The sequence below is a fragment of the Physcomitrium patens genome, chromosome 2 (genome assembly GCF_059467195.1).
Source record: "Physcomitrium patens ecotype Gransden chromosome 2, ASM5946719v1, whole genome shotgun sequence".
In the NCBI taxonomy this organism is placed as follows: Eukaryota; Viridiplantae; Streptophyta; class Bryopsida; order Funariales; family Funariaceae; genus Physcomitrium; species Physcomitrium patens.
This window is the reverse complement of record NC_143411.1, coordinates 5,219,624-5,238,049: the sequence shown is the minus strand read 5'-3', so window position 1 is coordinate 5,238,049 and position 18,426 is coordinate 5,219,624. Positions and strand designations below refer to the sequence as shown.

The 18,426-nt window shown below is 37.5% G+C and overlaps 1 protein-coding gene across 3 annotated transcripts; it reads right to left on the bottom strand.

Annotated features, from left to right (window-relative positions):
* Window positions 1-7,134: 7,134 nt before the first annotated feature.
* On the bottom strand, window positions 7,135-16,091 carry LOC112278715 (uncharacterized). Of its 3 annotated transcripts, none has more exons than XM_024512368.3 (8): window positions 15,680-16,091; window positions 14,874-15,563; window positions 14,394-14,655; window positions 14,148-14,185; window positions 10,408-13,991; window positions 9,073-10,036; window positions 8,676-8,901; window positions 7,135-8,452 (listed from the first exon to the last, which is right to left on the bottom strand). In XM_024512368.3, exons 3-8 carry the CDS (start codon window positions 14,470-14,472, stop codon window positions 7,359-7,361), a joined length of 5,985 nt encoding a protein of 1,994 aa, XP_024368136.1. In that variant the 5' UTR covers window positions 14,473-14,655; window positions 14,874-15,563; window positions 15,680-16,091; the 3' UTR covers window positions 7,135-7,358. The 3 variants fall into 3 exon arrangements, with proteins under 3 accessions (XP_024368136.1, XP_073388384.1, XP_024368138.1); XM_073532283.2 differs by having other exon boundaries at window positions 15,841-16,091; XM_024512370.3 differs by lacking the exon at window positions 14,874-15,563.
* Between the last annotated feature and the right edge of the window lie 2,335 nt (window positions 16,092-18,426).

The window sequence follows — 18,426 nt, the reverse complement described above, 5'->3', positions numbered from 1 at the left end:
AATAGGCAATTATCGCACTTCACAGCTTGGCTAATAGCTTCGTTGAGCATTTGTGGATCAGGAAGAGTTAACAGCAAATCCTTCACATCATCCCTTAAACCCCAATAGAATTGACTCATCAACGCTTCTTCATCCCAATTGATGTCGCATGCTAATTACCTAAAGTCCAATGCATAGACTGATGTAGAGTGCATCCCTTGTCGTAGTGACCGGATCTTTGTTGTAGTCCATCGAACCTTGTCGTGCTCACCAAATGCTTCCGCAAATGCCTCCAAAAAGGTTTCAAAGTTGTTTAGTATGGACGATCGTTTCTCAAACAAAGGAGCAAATCATGATAGAACTTACCCTTTAAGTAAGGTTCCAACAAGCCCAACACGTGACTCCTCCGTTGGATAGCGTTCGGGCTGTAAAATTGTTATCAACTTGATTTGATTAACGAATCCTCAAAACTTGGAATGCGTACCATCGAACTTGTCCGGAAGGCTAACTCGGGGCTCCTTATGTTGTAGAATTAGCGGTGTTTGTCGAACTTGAGGCAAAGTTGCTTCTCTAAGTGCAAAAGTTTGAGACTGGTGCAACCTAGATTGTGCCATCCCAGATGCTCCATCATTATGAAACCTTGCCACGACTCCTTCAATCTTTGCAGTTCTTTGCGATAACGTTGTGAGGGTATTCATGATAGCATCCAACTTGGACTCTGAAATTTTCGTCATACTAATGTCTTGGCCTCCGGCCATTCTAAGAGAAGGACAGAAATGACTCTACAAGAAGACAATATTGGTTTAGAGGAGGGTACTCCGCAACCTCTATAATGCCTTAAGAGCTTCAAGAAAAGGGATAATCCACTCTCTCCAAGAAGAATAAGACTCCAATATTGTAACAAAAGAAGTATCAGTTTAGAGGAGGGTAATCTGCAACCTCTAAAATGTTAGTATACTTCCAAGCAGAGGGGTAATCCGCACTCTAACAAGGAAGAAACTAACTCTGATATCTGAGGTGAGTGAAGTCTCGACAAACTGTCACGAACACAGAGATACAGACTCGAGATCTAACAAGAAGTTTAAGAAGAATTGGTAAGAACTAGATTAATCAGATGAATACAAGAACAACACCAGAGAGGTGAGCTAGAGCTCCAAGAGATGTGTTGTCGAGACTGAAGAACTCTTCAGCCTTAATTCTAATATATACTCCTATTTAAGAAACTTCTCAAGCAACTTCTACCAACTAGAAAGCTTCTAGAAGGTTCTAAAGACTTGCTTCTAGAAGATTCTAGAAACTTATCCCTAGAAGGTTCTAAGGACTATGTCCCTAATATCGTCTACTAATTAAGAAGCTTCTAGAAGGTTCCAGACACTTGCTTCTAGAAGGTTCTAGAAACTTGTCTCTAGAAGGTTCTAAAGACTATGTCCCTAACACTTAGACTCAAGACAATATCAAAATTGATTAAAATATTTTGTTCATTGGTGCAAATATAATATTAATTAATATACATGGAAACTAATAAAAAAATCTTGTAAATATAATAAAGAAAATCAAAGATTTTCATTGATGACTTCTATCAAAATTAAGATGAAGGATTAAACAAAATTTTATGATAAAAGAAAAAATAATCAATAAAAATTGCATTCCATCTTCAATCTTTCATTTTGATTTCTTTATCTTAGTAGCATTAATAAAATAGAGAACCAATAGGCAAAAAATTCTACTCAAAAATTTTTATTTGGTGACTTATTTGACAAGTCATTGCAACTTTCACAATCTTTAAGACAATACAATAGAGACAAAGACCTTCAAGAATGACATATTCTTTCTTAAATAGACAATAAGATACAATGCATTTGATATCAAGACCTTAAAAGAGACTTTTAATGTTTGGTGATTTTACTAGAAGTAGAAACAACTCCTATTGGTGTTACAAATATTTTGTTTGAAAGAAGTTACAAAGGCTTCAATAGTGATCAAATATCAAGGTGGTCTTCTAACTTTGGAATAGAATATTATCAGTGATTGAGAAAAATCCATCAACTACCTTTGAATGAAATAACAATTAGAGTATGTGGCAAATATAATTTATCATATCTTGAATTTTATCAACATGTGATTCTCGCTTCTTATGGAACTTGTGTTTAGAAAAGAGGGGAGAAAGAGAAAGAGGGATAATATTATGGACATATATATTTATTCAAATAATTATCTAGATAATATGAATAAATAGAAGTAAATAAAAGTAGATTAATTTTATAACATCTTTTAAATATATATAAAAATTCATCCAATGCACAATTTTAGTAATATTGACATATCTTTTCAAATTAATAAGCTTCAATGTTGCTAGAGCAAAACCATAGCTTCATTTTTAATGGCCTTTTCTTTTAAAAGTTGCTAAGACTACTAATGTCTTATATAAAATAGAGGTTGTTAAAGACTTGAAGTACTAATTTGAGCAAAAAAACCATATCATGCATCCAATTGAGCAAAAAAAGACTTAGTTGGTGGTGATTATTTACAATATAGACTTGATCCAATTGGTTGTGTAGTTTCTTATATTTTGCTAAAAGATGATTGTCCTTTATTGCATCATGAAGGAGAAGTCACAATTGGAGTAGATTGTATATTTGGAGATTACAACATTATATTTGAAAATGGTGAAAAACAATGATAAGTATAAGTTCTTGATTAGATCACATTAAAATACAAAGATTAAATTACAATAATTAAATATAAGTATTCAAATAAGGAATACCACTACAAATATGTTATCTTTAGATTTGAGTGCAAAGGAGCATATTGCTCTACTTTGACTTAAAAATAGTGTTCTTTTTATATTGAATCATTGATAAGGTTTCATCTTTGTAATTTTCATATATTATAATAGGTTCAACTATCTTTGGATTTATAAAGTCTCACATCTAAATTCCATGGTTGCAAAGATAAATTCACCAATTATTTTATTTGTGATACTTAAATGCAACAAGGTTCTAGTCAACAAGATTGGATTCAACCACAAGGCTAGGTTACTTAAAAATAAACAAAACAAAAAAACAAAAAAAAAATAAATAAATAAATACTTGAATATAATATTATAAGTACTATTGTAGTTCTACACCTTTATTATTGCATCACAACAATGAGAGAGTTGCAATATGAAGATAATAAATCTAAATCTCAAAAATTAACATATTAATCAAAATATAAAAAAATTCTATATATAAATAATATATTAATAAAATATATAAATATAAATAGTTATATATTATAATTTAAATAAATATATCTATAACCATATTGTTTAAATTTAAAATATTATATATAAATATTATTATTATTTAATATATAATTATGCAATTACTCTTCATTTCTAATATTTCTATACTTTAAAGATGTAGTCATAAATATGTTGAACCAAGTCCAAGTCCAAATGGAAAAAAAAAATATTAAATTTGGCTGAGTATTGTTATGGCTATCTATATATATTTATGGCATTGCTATATGAAATTATCTTTTATTCTTTCATTACACTATGAAATACTAACATGGTATTAGAGTAGTTTTGATCTAGAGATAAGTTTCATTTCTTTTCTTCTATTAAACTTAGTTCCAAAATTATTTTTTATGATACTAGTCTTATCTGATAGGTTTGCTTAGAATGTCTATCCAAACATATTTGATTATATGAATAACTATTTTATTATTTTAAATGAGAGAACTGAATAGAGTAATTTTTATATTATGAATGCTAACTATTGTTTTAAACTATACAAAATGGCAAGATGTCATAACAAATGTCTTTTTAAAAAAATAAATTCTTTAATGTAATAGATCCAAAGGATTAAATTGTCAAAGCTTAATTTATAGAGAGGGCCTAGAGATTAAAGTCAAAGATGAAAGCTTTACAATAGTTTTCTTCTCCCACTCATAAAGTTGATGAAGATGTGGAATCAACACCAAAAATATCTTATCTTCCTATCAACCTATTAAACTTGTTGAGCTAAAAGAATATAAAAGAAATGAATACAAGGTATTAAGAATATTACATTTATCTTTGATAGAGCTTATTAAAGAATACATGAAAGAATTATAAGATCCATTGGAAGTATTAATTAAGCTACAAATCTTAGTTAATACAAAAATAATAGTAGGTAATATGATGGTATTAGATAAATAGAATAATCTGAAGATAGAAAAGAATATGATGGTAACAACTTACGTTTAGCAAATCAACTATCTATTAAATCAACTATATAATATTAATGAGTATCTAAAAGAATCTACAATTATAAATAAGATCCTTTGTAGCATATCAAAGAAATTTGATATGTTTAGAGAATTTATTCAAACAAATGACATTTTTTGAAACTAGATAAACTCAATGGTCTATTATTTGCAAAAAAAATGACTTTGAAAGAAATAAATAATAGAAAGAAAAAATATATATATATAGTATATTTTTAAAATATACTTAAAAATAACCAAGGACAAGAAAAATTCACAAAAAGATGTCATAATAGCTTAAATAGATATTAAAACTATTTTATTTTTTCCACCTTTTAATGTGAGCAAAATTATTTGCCATCACTATTTAAAAAAATGTCATATCATATGCAATTGTAATGCACCATAACATGTATACTTTGCAATAACATTAAATTACATATCAATAGAAGAAAATTGCATATCAATAGAAGAAAATTGCATATTTGGAGCACACTTTGCAAAGAAATTTATGAAAAATTAACACTCAATAATTCTCACTTTTGAAGATAAAGCAATTAAATCAGCTTTGGCTATATTTGCATCTGAAGTAGCTAGAGAGAATTGGATCATAGAATCATGTGCAAGCCATTATAATGTTGAGCACCTTAGCAATCTCTCCTACATGATTAGTATATATGATGTTACATCAATCAAATCTATAGGAGATCAGTCACATACTATAACAACAAAAGAAAATATATAATTTTGTAATATAGATAGAAAAATAACATAACATAATAATAATTATTATATAATTTGGTTAAGTCACAACTTATTGTCAATAAAAGAATTATTTGGACTAAGATAACATGGTCTTTTTTGATGACTTATATTGTATGATAGTAATAAAAAAAAAAAAAAAAAAAAAAAAACATCTTTTAAGATTATTGTCAAATGGGTACAAATACCCAATAGACTGTATCAAGTTAAAGACATATATAAGCATAATAAATAAATATTACTCACTAATGAGGATACAAATGAAGGTATTATACAACTCTAGCATTAGAAAATCATTTGAATTATCAAAACTTCATTTATCTAAGCCATGGACTTCATATTCAAGGTATTTTTCATCTTACACCTATAAAAATAATTTCCTCAGGTTGTCAACTTGGTAAGATACACTTAATAAGACTCATAATGAAAAGACAATTTAGGATACCAGTACTTTTTTTATTAATTCAAGATGACTTATATAAACCAATAACAAAGTCATTAGGAAGATCAAAATATTTTTTCACAATTATTGATGATTTTTCAAGATACACTTGTATTTACTTTCTAAAAACTAATGATAAAATCATTCATATATTTAAGAACTTCTTCTAATATGTAAAAAATAAATTTAAACAATACACTCAATTTTTTAGAATAGATAAAGAGAGAGAGTTTATGTTTCAAGAATTTAAAAAATTACATAGGAATAAAAGAATTAATATAGAATGAACAACTCCATTCAAACCTAAATAAAAAAGCAGCAATACAACACAACCTTGACAAAGTGGATTACGGAACATAACGGAGAAGTCTCTTTAGACATTGTAAAACTCCAAAACATAGGCAAAGTCGAATACTTCTTCTATTCAATACAAGACAACACAACAAACAAGTATTAAATACAAGTGCTTGAAAAAAAAAATAACATATAACAAGGATACAACAAATACTCCAACAAGGGATTTAAAAGAAAAAGAAATAATATCCTAAAAAATAGCAGCACACCACTAGCTAAGGAAGAACTATTATTATTTAAGTGCTTGTGTACAAAAGATTATCTTAATTACCAAAGATATGATAATGCATGTCATTGTATTCTAAAGAATCCACATGAATGCAAAGCATTACAACTACAATACCAAACTCAAGGATAAAACAAGAAAGTACAAGCGACTAACAAATACGACCCACAAAAATAAGAAGAATAAATAACAACTTCAACAATAAAAAAAATATGGTATACAATTAAAAGACTCAATGGTCCAAATTAAAGACTAAATCATTGGACAATACAAATTTAATGATATAGTGAAGATTTAGTGATATGAGTTATTAGTAGGATTATTTTACAACTTTGTGAATCCACATCAAATGAATGTTGGACTACCATTGGTACATAAATCAAATGGTCTAGATATAGATAAAATGAAGGGTTAGTACATCTCCAGCAAAGACTTGAGCTTATAGGAGGGTGTTAGTATAAAATATGTATTCAATACTTGTATACACAGTAATTAGGGGAGTATATATACTCCCCTAATTTAGGTTAGTATAATTACTATGATGGCTGAGTGCCGTCATAGGTGTGTATATATGTTTGTGGCTTTGCCACATGAATTTATCTTTTATCCTTTCATCAAACTATGAGATACTAAAGGTCCGATGGCATCAGACCTGACTTCTACTGGGAAGCGCACTGCGAATCTACACTGAAGGCCCCAGCGGAATGGCGCACAAGTCTAGACATTGCGCCCCTTCAGACAAGTTCGTATCATCTTCTCTTCAGGTGGTGAGAGAAGTGGTCGACTCAAGATTAAAGTTACCACGCTGTTGATGAAGACGGGCCAACTACACTGCGAGGCGCTTACTTTCAATACGTTAGTTCTGAAATCTCAAATGCACTTCCAGCGTTGTTGAATTCAATTTCTAAAGAATTTGTTCCAGTTGAACTATTGTTGCAGAATGTAACGCTGAAGAGGTTTTCTATTTGTAATCAAAGCCTTCCGGAATACATCGGTAAGTCCTTCGATCTTAGGACCAGCTGAACGAGGATAATCCCGAAGAAAATGCGCACAGTTTGGCAGGTAATCAAACGGTCCGGCAATACAATGAGGAGCAGTTGGTAAGTAAGAATGCTGACAGTACATTCGGCTCAAGGCATTTGGAGACACGGAAGTGATTTACACAATCTCTATCAAAAATATTGAAAACATCCTCTGTCGAACTCCTTTGAGACCGACGAAAGAATAGAGATAAATTGAGAGATTTTGGCTGTTGCTGAGTCGGACTTATATGAAGTTCTGAACTCTAATACAAGGAGGCTGACTGATGTGGGAAGAATAATACAAAGAACTTCGCCGTCCCTGGTCTGCGGTTTTCTTAAGCTACAGTTGTTGATATTGTACATGCCAGGCAAGTAGATCTCTTCTGGTCTTGTCTAGGAGCTCCCGACGTCTGCGTTCGGAGTCGTCAGGCGACACGGCTGACACTTCGGATGGAGCTTGTGACAATTCTGAGGGAGCCTCTGATGGAGCTCCAGGTGAGGCAGGACGTAAGGGCGTTGGAGGAGAAGAGGGACTGTCTGGAGGCGACAGAGGCGAGGGACATACTGCAAGCACGTTGGGGCTTCGTAGGGTTGAAGGACACGCTGGTAGTTGTTCACAGAGTTCTTTCACAGGTTTTGTTTCCAAAGAGATTAAATCTTGCACAACTTCCTCGACCAGTTCCTGAAGAACTATTCTCTCGAGCTCACACCCCACGTCGACTACTTCAACACTAAACTCCAGACACTGGAATCCCTTCCGCATAAAATCTTTCTGAAGAACTGCGTAGAGAGTGTCGTAGTCAGCAGTAGTTGGCCAATGCAAGTCTTTCAATTCATCCCAGACTTCATCGATGAGACGCTGGCCACTAGGCTTCCTTCGTACAACAGGGATACCCCATGGCTGCGGATTGAGGTAAGGCTTCATCTTCCTCTCTAAGATCTCATTCATGCAGTCGAATATTAATCTACGATCAAGACTTTCTTTGTATCTGAGTTCCTCACTTTTCTCTAGTTCCCCCCTGTCTATTGACTGCAACTCCTTCGTCTGCAACTTCTCTTCCGTAGTAGTGAATACCCCAAAATGCATAATTTCGGATGCGCCCTCAGTAAAGCGAGAGTCTTCCTGGGTTAAACCCGACTCTATTAATATGCTCTGCACAAATAGTTTTCCCTTGCTTCGATCACCAGATATTACCTCGGTTGCATTTCCATTTTTCTTATTAGTACCTACCGCGAATAGAATCTGAGGATCTGCATCTAATTGACCTCGACAAATTTCTCTCTCACTCAATTCAAGAGTTGAGGCCAATTTAGTGTATATGTCTCTGAGGGGATCAGATATTTCCTTGCTTGCTCGAGAACGGGAAGTTAGAATCTCTGGTTCGTTTTCACATTCTACTCCTACTGCATCATATTGGGGGATGTCCCCGACATCTGCAAAAACAAATCGACACACTATTAACCAACTGCGTAAGTATTGCGCACTAATTCGGGACAAAGTAAAAGAATTCGCCAGTGCCATCAATGAGTTTCTTGAGCACATCGGATGTTCTTTAAGAACATGGAGCTCTCACAAGGACAGTTGATGATATCTGAAGAGCTTTTAATTCTAAAGATCGTACACGCAACGCATGAGGGAGATTAAAAGCAAGCATACCTGCATGTTTGGCCATACTTGATTTGACAGAGCCGGGACTTGCAATCAACTCCTCCAGCTGAAATTCTTCTTGATACATTGGACTATCAAGAACTGATACTGGACTTGGATAAAAGTCAGTCCCCTGGAGGATAAAAGAGCCATCTCCGGAAAGGCATTTTTCTCTTCCGGAAGAAAAGCCTTCGGGGGTACGCACTTCTACCCCATCACTAAAAGGATCTTCCATCTACAATACAAATTCCAGCACCCAAGTTCAGTGATTATGTTTTAGTAAAGCTTTAAAACGAAAGGACGATTCAAGCTGATAATAATCATGCCTCTCTAATCCAAAGTCACAAATAGTCGCAGTAAGCTTTTATTTGCAGCATTAGAGGCGAACTAGATCTCTTGAAGTCACCTTATCATCTTTTGCGTCTTCTGGTTCGGGACCTGCAAAAGAGACATCTTGAGACATCTTACTTTTCTCAACGAGGGTACTGTCATCCCCCTCATCATGAGATGAATCCTTCACCTCAAATTTCGAAGCAACACCTGGAGGAAGTTGAGACTTCTCTACAATCACGATTACAGACTCTGCAGTTTTCCTTTTCTTTGGCATTATTCTTGAATTAACCTCTGGAGTCTCCAAAGATTCTCCTGGAGCTTTCGAATCCGAAATTGGGTTAATTACCTGAGGGACATTGAGATCAAGATGGGAGCTATGATCAGGCTTTCCTGTCATGTAGCTAGTCTCAAGGTTGCTTATGGAAGGCGACGGGGATGGTTTTATATGGAGATCTTCACGATGTAAAGCCTTAAGTTTATCCTTTCTGCGACTCGATTTTCCTGATGTCAACTTGTGTCGAAGAACTGAAGCTTGAGCTGGGACGCTATCAGAGGAGGCATCCATAGCAGCCAATGCTTCAGCAGTCGAAGCAGAGAGCTGATGATCAGATTTTCTGCAGCCAACCATTTTAAACCTGTCTTCTTCGTGATCACCATTCTCCTGCGCTACATTATACTCCTGTCTATTAGTGAAAATAGATTCCTCAAGACTTCCCTCAACCTTTGGACTCCTACTCCCAGCCCTTTTCTCTATTGAGTTTGAATCTCTGGTTTCGTATTGTAAGGGGCTCACTTCTCGAGACCGATGTTTTCCTGGTGTACTCTTAGAGAAAGTTTGTGATTTAGTTTCTGCCAGCTCCATCGTTGCTTTTTTAGCTGCATCTGCTGCTATGCGTTCTCTCCAAGAGAACATTACATTGGCAAAACTTAGATCTTCAACCTGCTCCTTATCAGCAGATCTTTGATTAAGAGACTCAAGAGAATGAGACCTGGATTCTCTACCACTGCTGCCAGTCCGCCGCTCTGATCCCCTTCCCCTACAACCCACGTGTTACAAATCAGGCGAAATCTCGAATCTTGTAGATAAAAATCATTACTTGAACACAGAACCAAAATGACAATAAAAAACGAAAACAAAATCCATTTCATCCTCCAATGCGACAACATTGATACTTCTGAAATTTACATGCCAAGTACTGCCTTAACTTCGTAGTATATGCATTTAAACCAGGAGGAACATCAAGATGATAGTATAAGTACATTCTAAAGATCTCGAACTTAATAGATATGTTCGGGTTACATAGATAATCTCAAATACAACGGCAATAAAAACGTCTTCGAATCTCAACCAAGCATTCCGACCCAGGGATTAAATCTTTGGTTCACACTTTCCAGCATGAAGAATTACCTGTCACCGATTTCAATATTATCTTTCTCAAATGCAGCAAGACCCGATATTTCAGAGTTGGAATCAACTTCTTTAATTGCAGCGGGGAGGGTATTAAGCCTGCTGGAACGGTAATTTACAGGCTTCATCAATACAATTGAAGCTTCTCCTGAATGATCATTGTCAAGTGTTGGTTCTTCCTGTCCGTGGGAATCGATCCGAATTAGGTCTTCGAAAGTCAACTGCTCCTGGAAATCCTTGCGATTTGTTCTTGCCACCTCGCTCAATCTTGAGGAAGTAAAATTTTGCAACGGTCGCTGTTCTTCCTCTCTTAAATACCCTTGCCCGTGAAGTACTTCCCTAGGTGATTTAGGAGGCTTCCTCTGAGGCGGATGAAGCAATCCCTTCAGATGCATGGCTTCCAGAATCTGCTTAAGGGTTCTATGCTCCTGAATCGAGTTCTTAATGCGGAGCTGATGCAGTCTATGGTCAAAATCTCCAGAGAGAAATTCCTGAGGTCGTTTGTTGAATACTTTGGGCATTCCTTCCATTTGGTGGTGTTTAGGTGACATGGGTTGCCGGGGTAGGGGACTTCCAGGGTCTGCCTGACGTCCAAAGATACCATTGCCCTGATGCTGGTTCAAACTCTGTGTGTCCGCTTCATGTGCTGGAGCAGGGGCGGGTGGCGGAGACCTCGACCGTGACTGCATCTTCGATTTGGTTTTCGACTTCCTCTTGGGACGTATCCATAGCGAGGCTTGCATAGATTTCTGGCGAAGTTGTGAGTCTTGGTGAAGTCGAGCTGCGACTTGCTTCATCTGTTGAGCCACCTCAGTGAGATGAAGCTGTAATCTGCCCCGATCTGTGGGCGGAGAAGTGGCTTCGGATGAGGGAGTTTTATTAAGCAACTTCTGCAAAGACTTTCCTTCCCGAATCTGAGCCTTATCTGAACCTGAAAGTGGAGTACCTTTGACTGGAAGTTCCGCTACGCCCATCAGCCGAGCAATCACACCAGGCCCTCGCCTATTAAACTCTCCTGACGCACTACTATCCATCGAGTTAGTTCTGTGCTGAACCTGTGCATCCACTGAAGTTGCCCTCGAAGAATGAAGACTACTAGCACGCAAATGCTCCCTACCGTCCACAGAGAGACGGGGTGTACTTGATTGGTACTGGCGACTGTCAACAGAAACCCGAGATACGTTCGATGTGCGAGGTGGATCTCTACCATCAGTGGAATTCCGTGACGACACGTCCCGCAACTTCTCAGCACCCCACAGGGAGTCCTTAAAGTCTAAAGCTCTAAGAATCTCCCTGAAATCGTGAGAACCTGTGACACTCCCAGAAGATAGTTGGGATTGCTCAGGGAACATTGCAGACTTACCGAGCTCCCCATGGTAGCTATCTCTAAGAAAAGACGAATGAGAATTTTCCTTAACCTGCACGTTCAATCTCCTTAAGTCTCTACTGTCGACTAGATCCCTCGGTGACCTGGGAGGCAGATCCCTAGCAGAAGACCTGGGTGGCAGATCCCTGCTGAAGCCAGAAGAAAATTCTTCGTCTTTAGAATTTGACATCCCATTATCGACAGACAACCGGAACTTGGCAGGCTCCAGAAATGCTACAGATGAGTTTGAGTCTCGATGTCGACGCTCTCCTCTCGAATCTACAGAAGAGCTTCTTCTACGTACCTCCTTCATTGCAACAGGTACCAGGAGACTACGAGCAACATTGGCTTCACCAGCGACCCATTCTACGGCTCTATCAATGGGACGAAGGTGTCCATACTCTCCAGAAGCTCCCCCTGAGTCAAGGGTAGACTCAAGTTTACGACCATGTTTGACAGATGACCGACTCCTGTCTCGCCGCCTCTCGTCATTTGAGGAACTGTATCTCTTATGCCTGTCATAATTGCCTAGTGATAACCTCCTGTGTGCATCTGCAATAGATGAATAACTTCTAAGGTCATCCCGAGCAATAGGGTGGATGTGCTGCAGAAACACCTCCCTGTCTTCATCGGAAGACTCATTCCTCCAACCGTTGAAGGTACGAACAGAAGGATCGTGCCCTTCAAAATCTTCTCTCTCTCTAGCGGACGCAAATATCCTGTGAGCTTCATTACAAACACCTGAGGACGGGTAACGGCGACCTGTAAATACACCAGTACGAGGTTGATAATTGGAGCCCCTGGCAGTGGGCATATGTTTCTTATATCCAGATTTCACTTCTCCAGCAGACTGGTACTTTTGGTGCTCATTTGGGTCTGCTCCAGACTGATGCTTGTAACCTGAACTGTTCGCGGAAGAACGGTCACGACAAGTGTCCTTCGAAGCCGTGGATCTACGGCCACCCCTGTTGTGTCCAGAAGAGTGCATACATTGACTTTCTCTCCCAGCATCGTGAGCATGTTGTCTTCGTCCTTCGCCTCTTTCATTTGATGGTGAATATTTGTGCCCCTTTTCATTAGCTAATGTAAGAGAACGACGTCTTCGAGTAGAAGAGAAGGGTCTCTGCACAAATTTCTCGTCACCAGTCGATGCCTTGCAAGAGTCACTTGCAGACTGATGTCTCTGGATATCCCTGGTATCGACAGGCCAATAGCTTCTGTTACTTTCTGGGTCAGGAGAGGAACGATGTCTACGACTATCCCTGCGTACATTGTATTCGTGCAACTTTCGAACTCTCCGTCCACTCCCAAATAAGATGGTCGTTCCCCGATTATCCATTTCATTACCAGAAGACGTATATATGACAGGTTCCTTCACAAGATTTGATGCTTGATCCTTGCACCCTTCGTTAACATGCCATGAATGTAAGAATTCTTTTGCCTCAGAGGGGAACTCGGGTCTATGGTGGTCCATTACATCGTCAAATACTTGCTCCCTATAACCCGCAGTAACTAAGGAGTACTTCTGAGCCTCTTTGGAATCATTCGCTGACATACGCTGATGACTATCCTTCTCATCACCAGAAGATTGGTAATGGTGACCATCCCTATGGTACCTGGCACCTTCCCGCTCGTCACCAGAGCGATGGTACCGTTGCGAGTCTCTCCTCGTATCAGGAGGCGCATGTCGGAGACGCTCTGTGGCATTAAACGATGGACGAACTAGCTCCCACGTCTGCGAAACCGCGCGAGAAATGTCACTGGCATCATCGAGATGCGCAATCGTCTCCATCGTCGTCCTCAAAGCATCCAAATGAGCTGAGGATTTAGATGCATTCCGCAAGTCCCGAGATGGGGGCTTAAGTCTAACTTTGCTTCTGTGACTCACAGAGCTACTGGACGGCATAGAGAACTTCAGCACTCCAGCGTCGGATGTGTAGCTCTCGGGGTTTTTAGACGATTCCTTGAAACCAAAACCGTCATCCTGCATGGCACCAGGTGGGCAGGGAATTTGAGTGGAGAATCTTGGCTTTGGAAAGTCAATAGATGGACGAGCAGTTGGATCAGATTTCTGCACGTTATAAGGTCCGTTTGAGGACGCCGAAGTCTTAACCATGACCTCGGTGATGTCGGCAGAGGAGGACCAATGAGAGTCCCGTGAAACTTCTGACCATGCCTGATCAGAAGGTGCTCTTCTTACCACAGCATCTCCCTCAACCTGCATGCGTTCGTATGTATCAACGCTTAAAAGACCGAGAAGCAGTGTAATCGTAAATGTAGCGATTAAACAGTCGGTATCACGAGGTTTAAACACATTTCTACGAAGCAAAATCTTCTGCACTAAATGAAAGCTGGAAAATGTAGGAGAACTTGCCAAGTAGTGTTTTGGCACTGTTTTAATCACGGACTCCCCTGCAGTTCAAAATAGACAAACTCAATTTGACTGACCAACAAATAGATTGAGAAAAAGGATCTTTAGATTTTAAAATGTAATGTGACCACCATTGCGAAGACATAAATTCAGTTCAAAGAGTTGAAATGGCTACGGTGTGCTCCAGCATAGCACTTGACATAGTTTCCCGGAATCCAAAGATTGGCAATTCATGAATTGAAGGCCCACCGGTTTTGCTCCTTCTGCTTTCATTCTTAGCGTACGGCTTCGTCTTATAACGGTCGAATATCTGAAGGATCCCTGTCATAGCCCTCTAGTAGATCCTAGCAAAAGCTGGTTTAGTCCTGGAAATTATCATTCGCTTATCCTGGCAGCTAAGAAAGCTGGTCAGAAATTTAAATTTCCTACAACCGTCCCATGACCAAGTAACTTTGCAATCTGTACTTTGTGATACTACGCAATGATCGACACGGAGTCCAAATTCGCGCATCTGCAAGGGCACTTCAAAACATTCAATCAAGAACAGAAGACATACACTCAGAGGGAAAATTTGATAAATCGCATGCTTATAAAATAATCCCAGGTCAACAGGGCTATGAGACATAGACTAACAATGTGGCAAGGTCTTTCTCTAACTAGCTCGAATGATCGTTGCAAAAAATTAATATATCACACTATTCTAATGAATCGTAATTCCAGAAAGCATACCCAATCTCGAGAGCCTGCTCTGGACGAACATCTCTTGAACACTGCAATGCTTCAACCTGTCAAGTTCGACTGAGGAGCTTGTAGAAACGGAGGAAAGAGCCCGCGAAACGTACAGCTCAGCATCGTAGAATTGAATGATGCAAGGCTTCGGAGACTTAGTTCGGCGATCTTAACGAGTCACTCAATTCGTAATCTACCAACAACATCACTGCATTCTTCAAGGTAAACACTTTTCCGCACCCACACCCCATCACCAAAACATTAAGTGACCTCGGTATACTCTATCACTGCTTACTCTCGGCAGGCGAGCAGCTTTCGACACAGGGACTGTAGAAAATCAGCGGGTAGATTAACCACTTATTCACATTGTCAAGTTAATCAGCACCCAGTCTAATTTCGTGAAGTGCGATCAACCGGCACAAAGTATTCTCTTCATCAATTCGGATACCTCAGCGTAAACAATGATCCAGTCCGAACACAGACCCATCACATCCTCTACAAAGAACCTCGAACATCTCGACCCACGTCTTGGATTATACGCCACACTCGCGGCGCACAATTACAAACCTGTGCACCCCTCATCCAAATCTAGTGAAGAAACACCAAAAAACCAACGGCAAGTTCAACCAATCGAAGCACCAACCCCATCCTAGTACAGCACCACTCTATCGGCATCACGTCCTCCTCCACCTGCCACATTAAACCCCAAAGATCCGAAAAACAAGATCCGTCAACACAATAAGATCATAAACCCCTACACATCCATAAACCCCGCCTGTGGGGCTCGAAGACGAGCGTTGCGTTACCTTACACAAAGACTACCCTCCCGCATTCATCATTTGCCACGCTTACATACTTCCACCTCTCTGGCTGGCTACATCCGCTAACTCCACACAAAAGAGAGAGAGAGAAGGAGACCGAAATAGCAATGTCGCGCATTGTGGAGTGAGAGAGTAGCGGAACGAACGGAGTAGACCAGCGCGCCGCAACCAGGTTTGACCGAAGTGATGGAGCTGCAAGGAAGGGAGTTCAAGGGCAGAGAAGGAAAACTTAAGACAAAGGCCACAACGAAAGTGGTGGGGGCTTCGGATTTGCTAATATCACGAGCAGCAAATCGCACGATGAAGGCAAGCAGGTCATGGTGGAAGGGGAAAATAAAAATAATAATAAAAGCACACGCCCCGGCAGAGTAAAGAAAGAAACAGCGGAAACTGAAAAGCTCGGCGATCGTGGGATAAATATGGCGGACGTCTGTCCGCTTTGGTGTATTCGGTCTCTGCCTGGGTCTGAAACTAAGGGCCCATATCACTAACTGTCCACTTGGCAATATTCACACTTCCAGCGTCGCAGGGTGTTTACCAATTTATCTTGAAGAAGGGGCCCACTCAGACTTTTTTGAGAATAACAAAACTTCTGCTCTTCCTTTCACATTTCCCAAAAATCCCTCCCGTGTGTAGTAAAGTGTCATCGACATGATTTGGTTTTGGGAATTGGGCAGATTCAACGTCGTTCCTTACATTTTTATTTTTATTTTTGTTTCAATCTACCCAACTTCATGTCAACATCAAACTCACATTGTGAAGGATCTTCAATTTTAACTATTTTGGTATAATAGTGAGTTTGATCAAAAATTGGCATCCACAATTAGTGGATCCCTTATCGCAATCAGAAAGTATAATGACATCTATTGATGAAGATGGGATGGAGGCACTAATTTCACAATGGAATTGTCTAGCTCAAGTGAGCGAATTTGATGATGTTCCTCAATTTGTAGTATTTGATTGTGATCCATGGATGTTAAAATAAGTAAATAAAAGTAAAAGTATAATAACTTACTTTATAGAAGATATTATTTTAGGTCAGTTGCTAATGATCAAAAAATTGGCTTTTGGAATGTAGTAAGACTAAGAGACAAGGTAGATGAATAGACAAATGATCTTAGGAGTATAAAAGATCTACTAAAGGCATATTCTTATGATAGATACGATACCACTAGATAGTCTTGGTAGAATCTTGAATGGATGTATTCATCAAAAGATAGAAATTATTCATTAAGGCATTAAATATCACATATAAGTAACAAATATTGGAAGTAAGAGTTAACTTATTATATACTTTCTTTATATGCACCTTGTAGAAGCTATGTGTTATGACTTCAAAGTTCTCTTTCTTCAATAGGTTATAGACACATTCACCTTTACTTGTGAATTTTGAATTTCTTTGAAGACTTTCTTGTTGTGAGTAATAGATCTTATGGTTGTTGTTGATATTAATATTTGATATCTTTTAACATCACTTTTTACATCTAGTTGTTAATATAGGTTTTTTCTTACTTATTGTTAAATACATACATGATATGGGAGGTTGTTAGAAACCTTAGAATGATGTTTTAGAATATTAATATTGTATTTTTTTTGTTGAGTTACATTATTGATGCACTAACATTGTGCTTTTATGTACTAAAGTTCTTAAAAGATCTTTTTATATTAAGAAGAAGTATTTTTTGAAACTAGATGTAATTAAAGAGTGGCAAAGCTTATAAAGGAGGTTTAAATAGAGTATAAGACTTGTAAGAAGTCTTATAAATATAGTTGAGAGTGATTAAAGAATAAAATTACTAATTTAATTACAAATAAGGTACTCTATGTTTTTAAGGCTATAAAATCTTTATCTTGATTTTGAAAGCTATATCTCAATTTTATTTTATTTTTAATATATTTTTTCTTAGGTATGATATCAAAGACATAAATCTCAAAGAAAGAAATCCTTGATATACTCTTCTGTCACTGAAAAGAACTAGAAAGTCATTTAAAGCTGATATAATATTGAACTAGAATGGTTATTGCCTAAAATAAGAAGTCTAGAATGTCTTAAAACAAGACAAAGGACTGTAAAGGTGTTGATAAGAATAAAGAAGGCTTCACTCTTGCCACCATATATACTGTTAACTAGGAGCTATGTAGCAATATCTTATAGGTCCTCCAAAACTTGTTGACTTTATAAGATACATATTTTAACTTATAAAGCAAGTTTTCTCTATGTATACTATATAGTTAACTTGTTCTACAAGCTGCTAACATGGTTAATTTGTTGACTAAATTTCTAACCTACAAATCAATTATAAATACATGTAAAATCAAAGCATCATCTATAAAGCTTCTAGGAAGCTTTTCTAAAAGATAATATGAAATTAATCTATTTTTATCTACTTATACTTACTTCTATTTAATCATATAGATATTTATTAGAGTACGTATATATATCCGTGACATTATCTTCTCTTCAAGGAACGAGTTCGACAAGGAGTATTCATCAGGTACTGATGAAATCCAAGATGCAATGAATTATATTTGCCATATATTTTGATCTTTGTTTTCTTTGAAGATGTTTGATAGATCCTCTCAATCGTCAATAGTATTCCATATCAAGATGAAAAGACCACCATGTTATTTGATCATTGTTGAGGTCTTTATAACTTTCTTGAATCTTGTTTCTTATATAACAAATATTTGCTAGTCTTCATCTTGGTTTTTATAGATGTTGTCAATAAAAA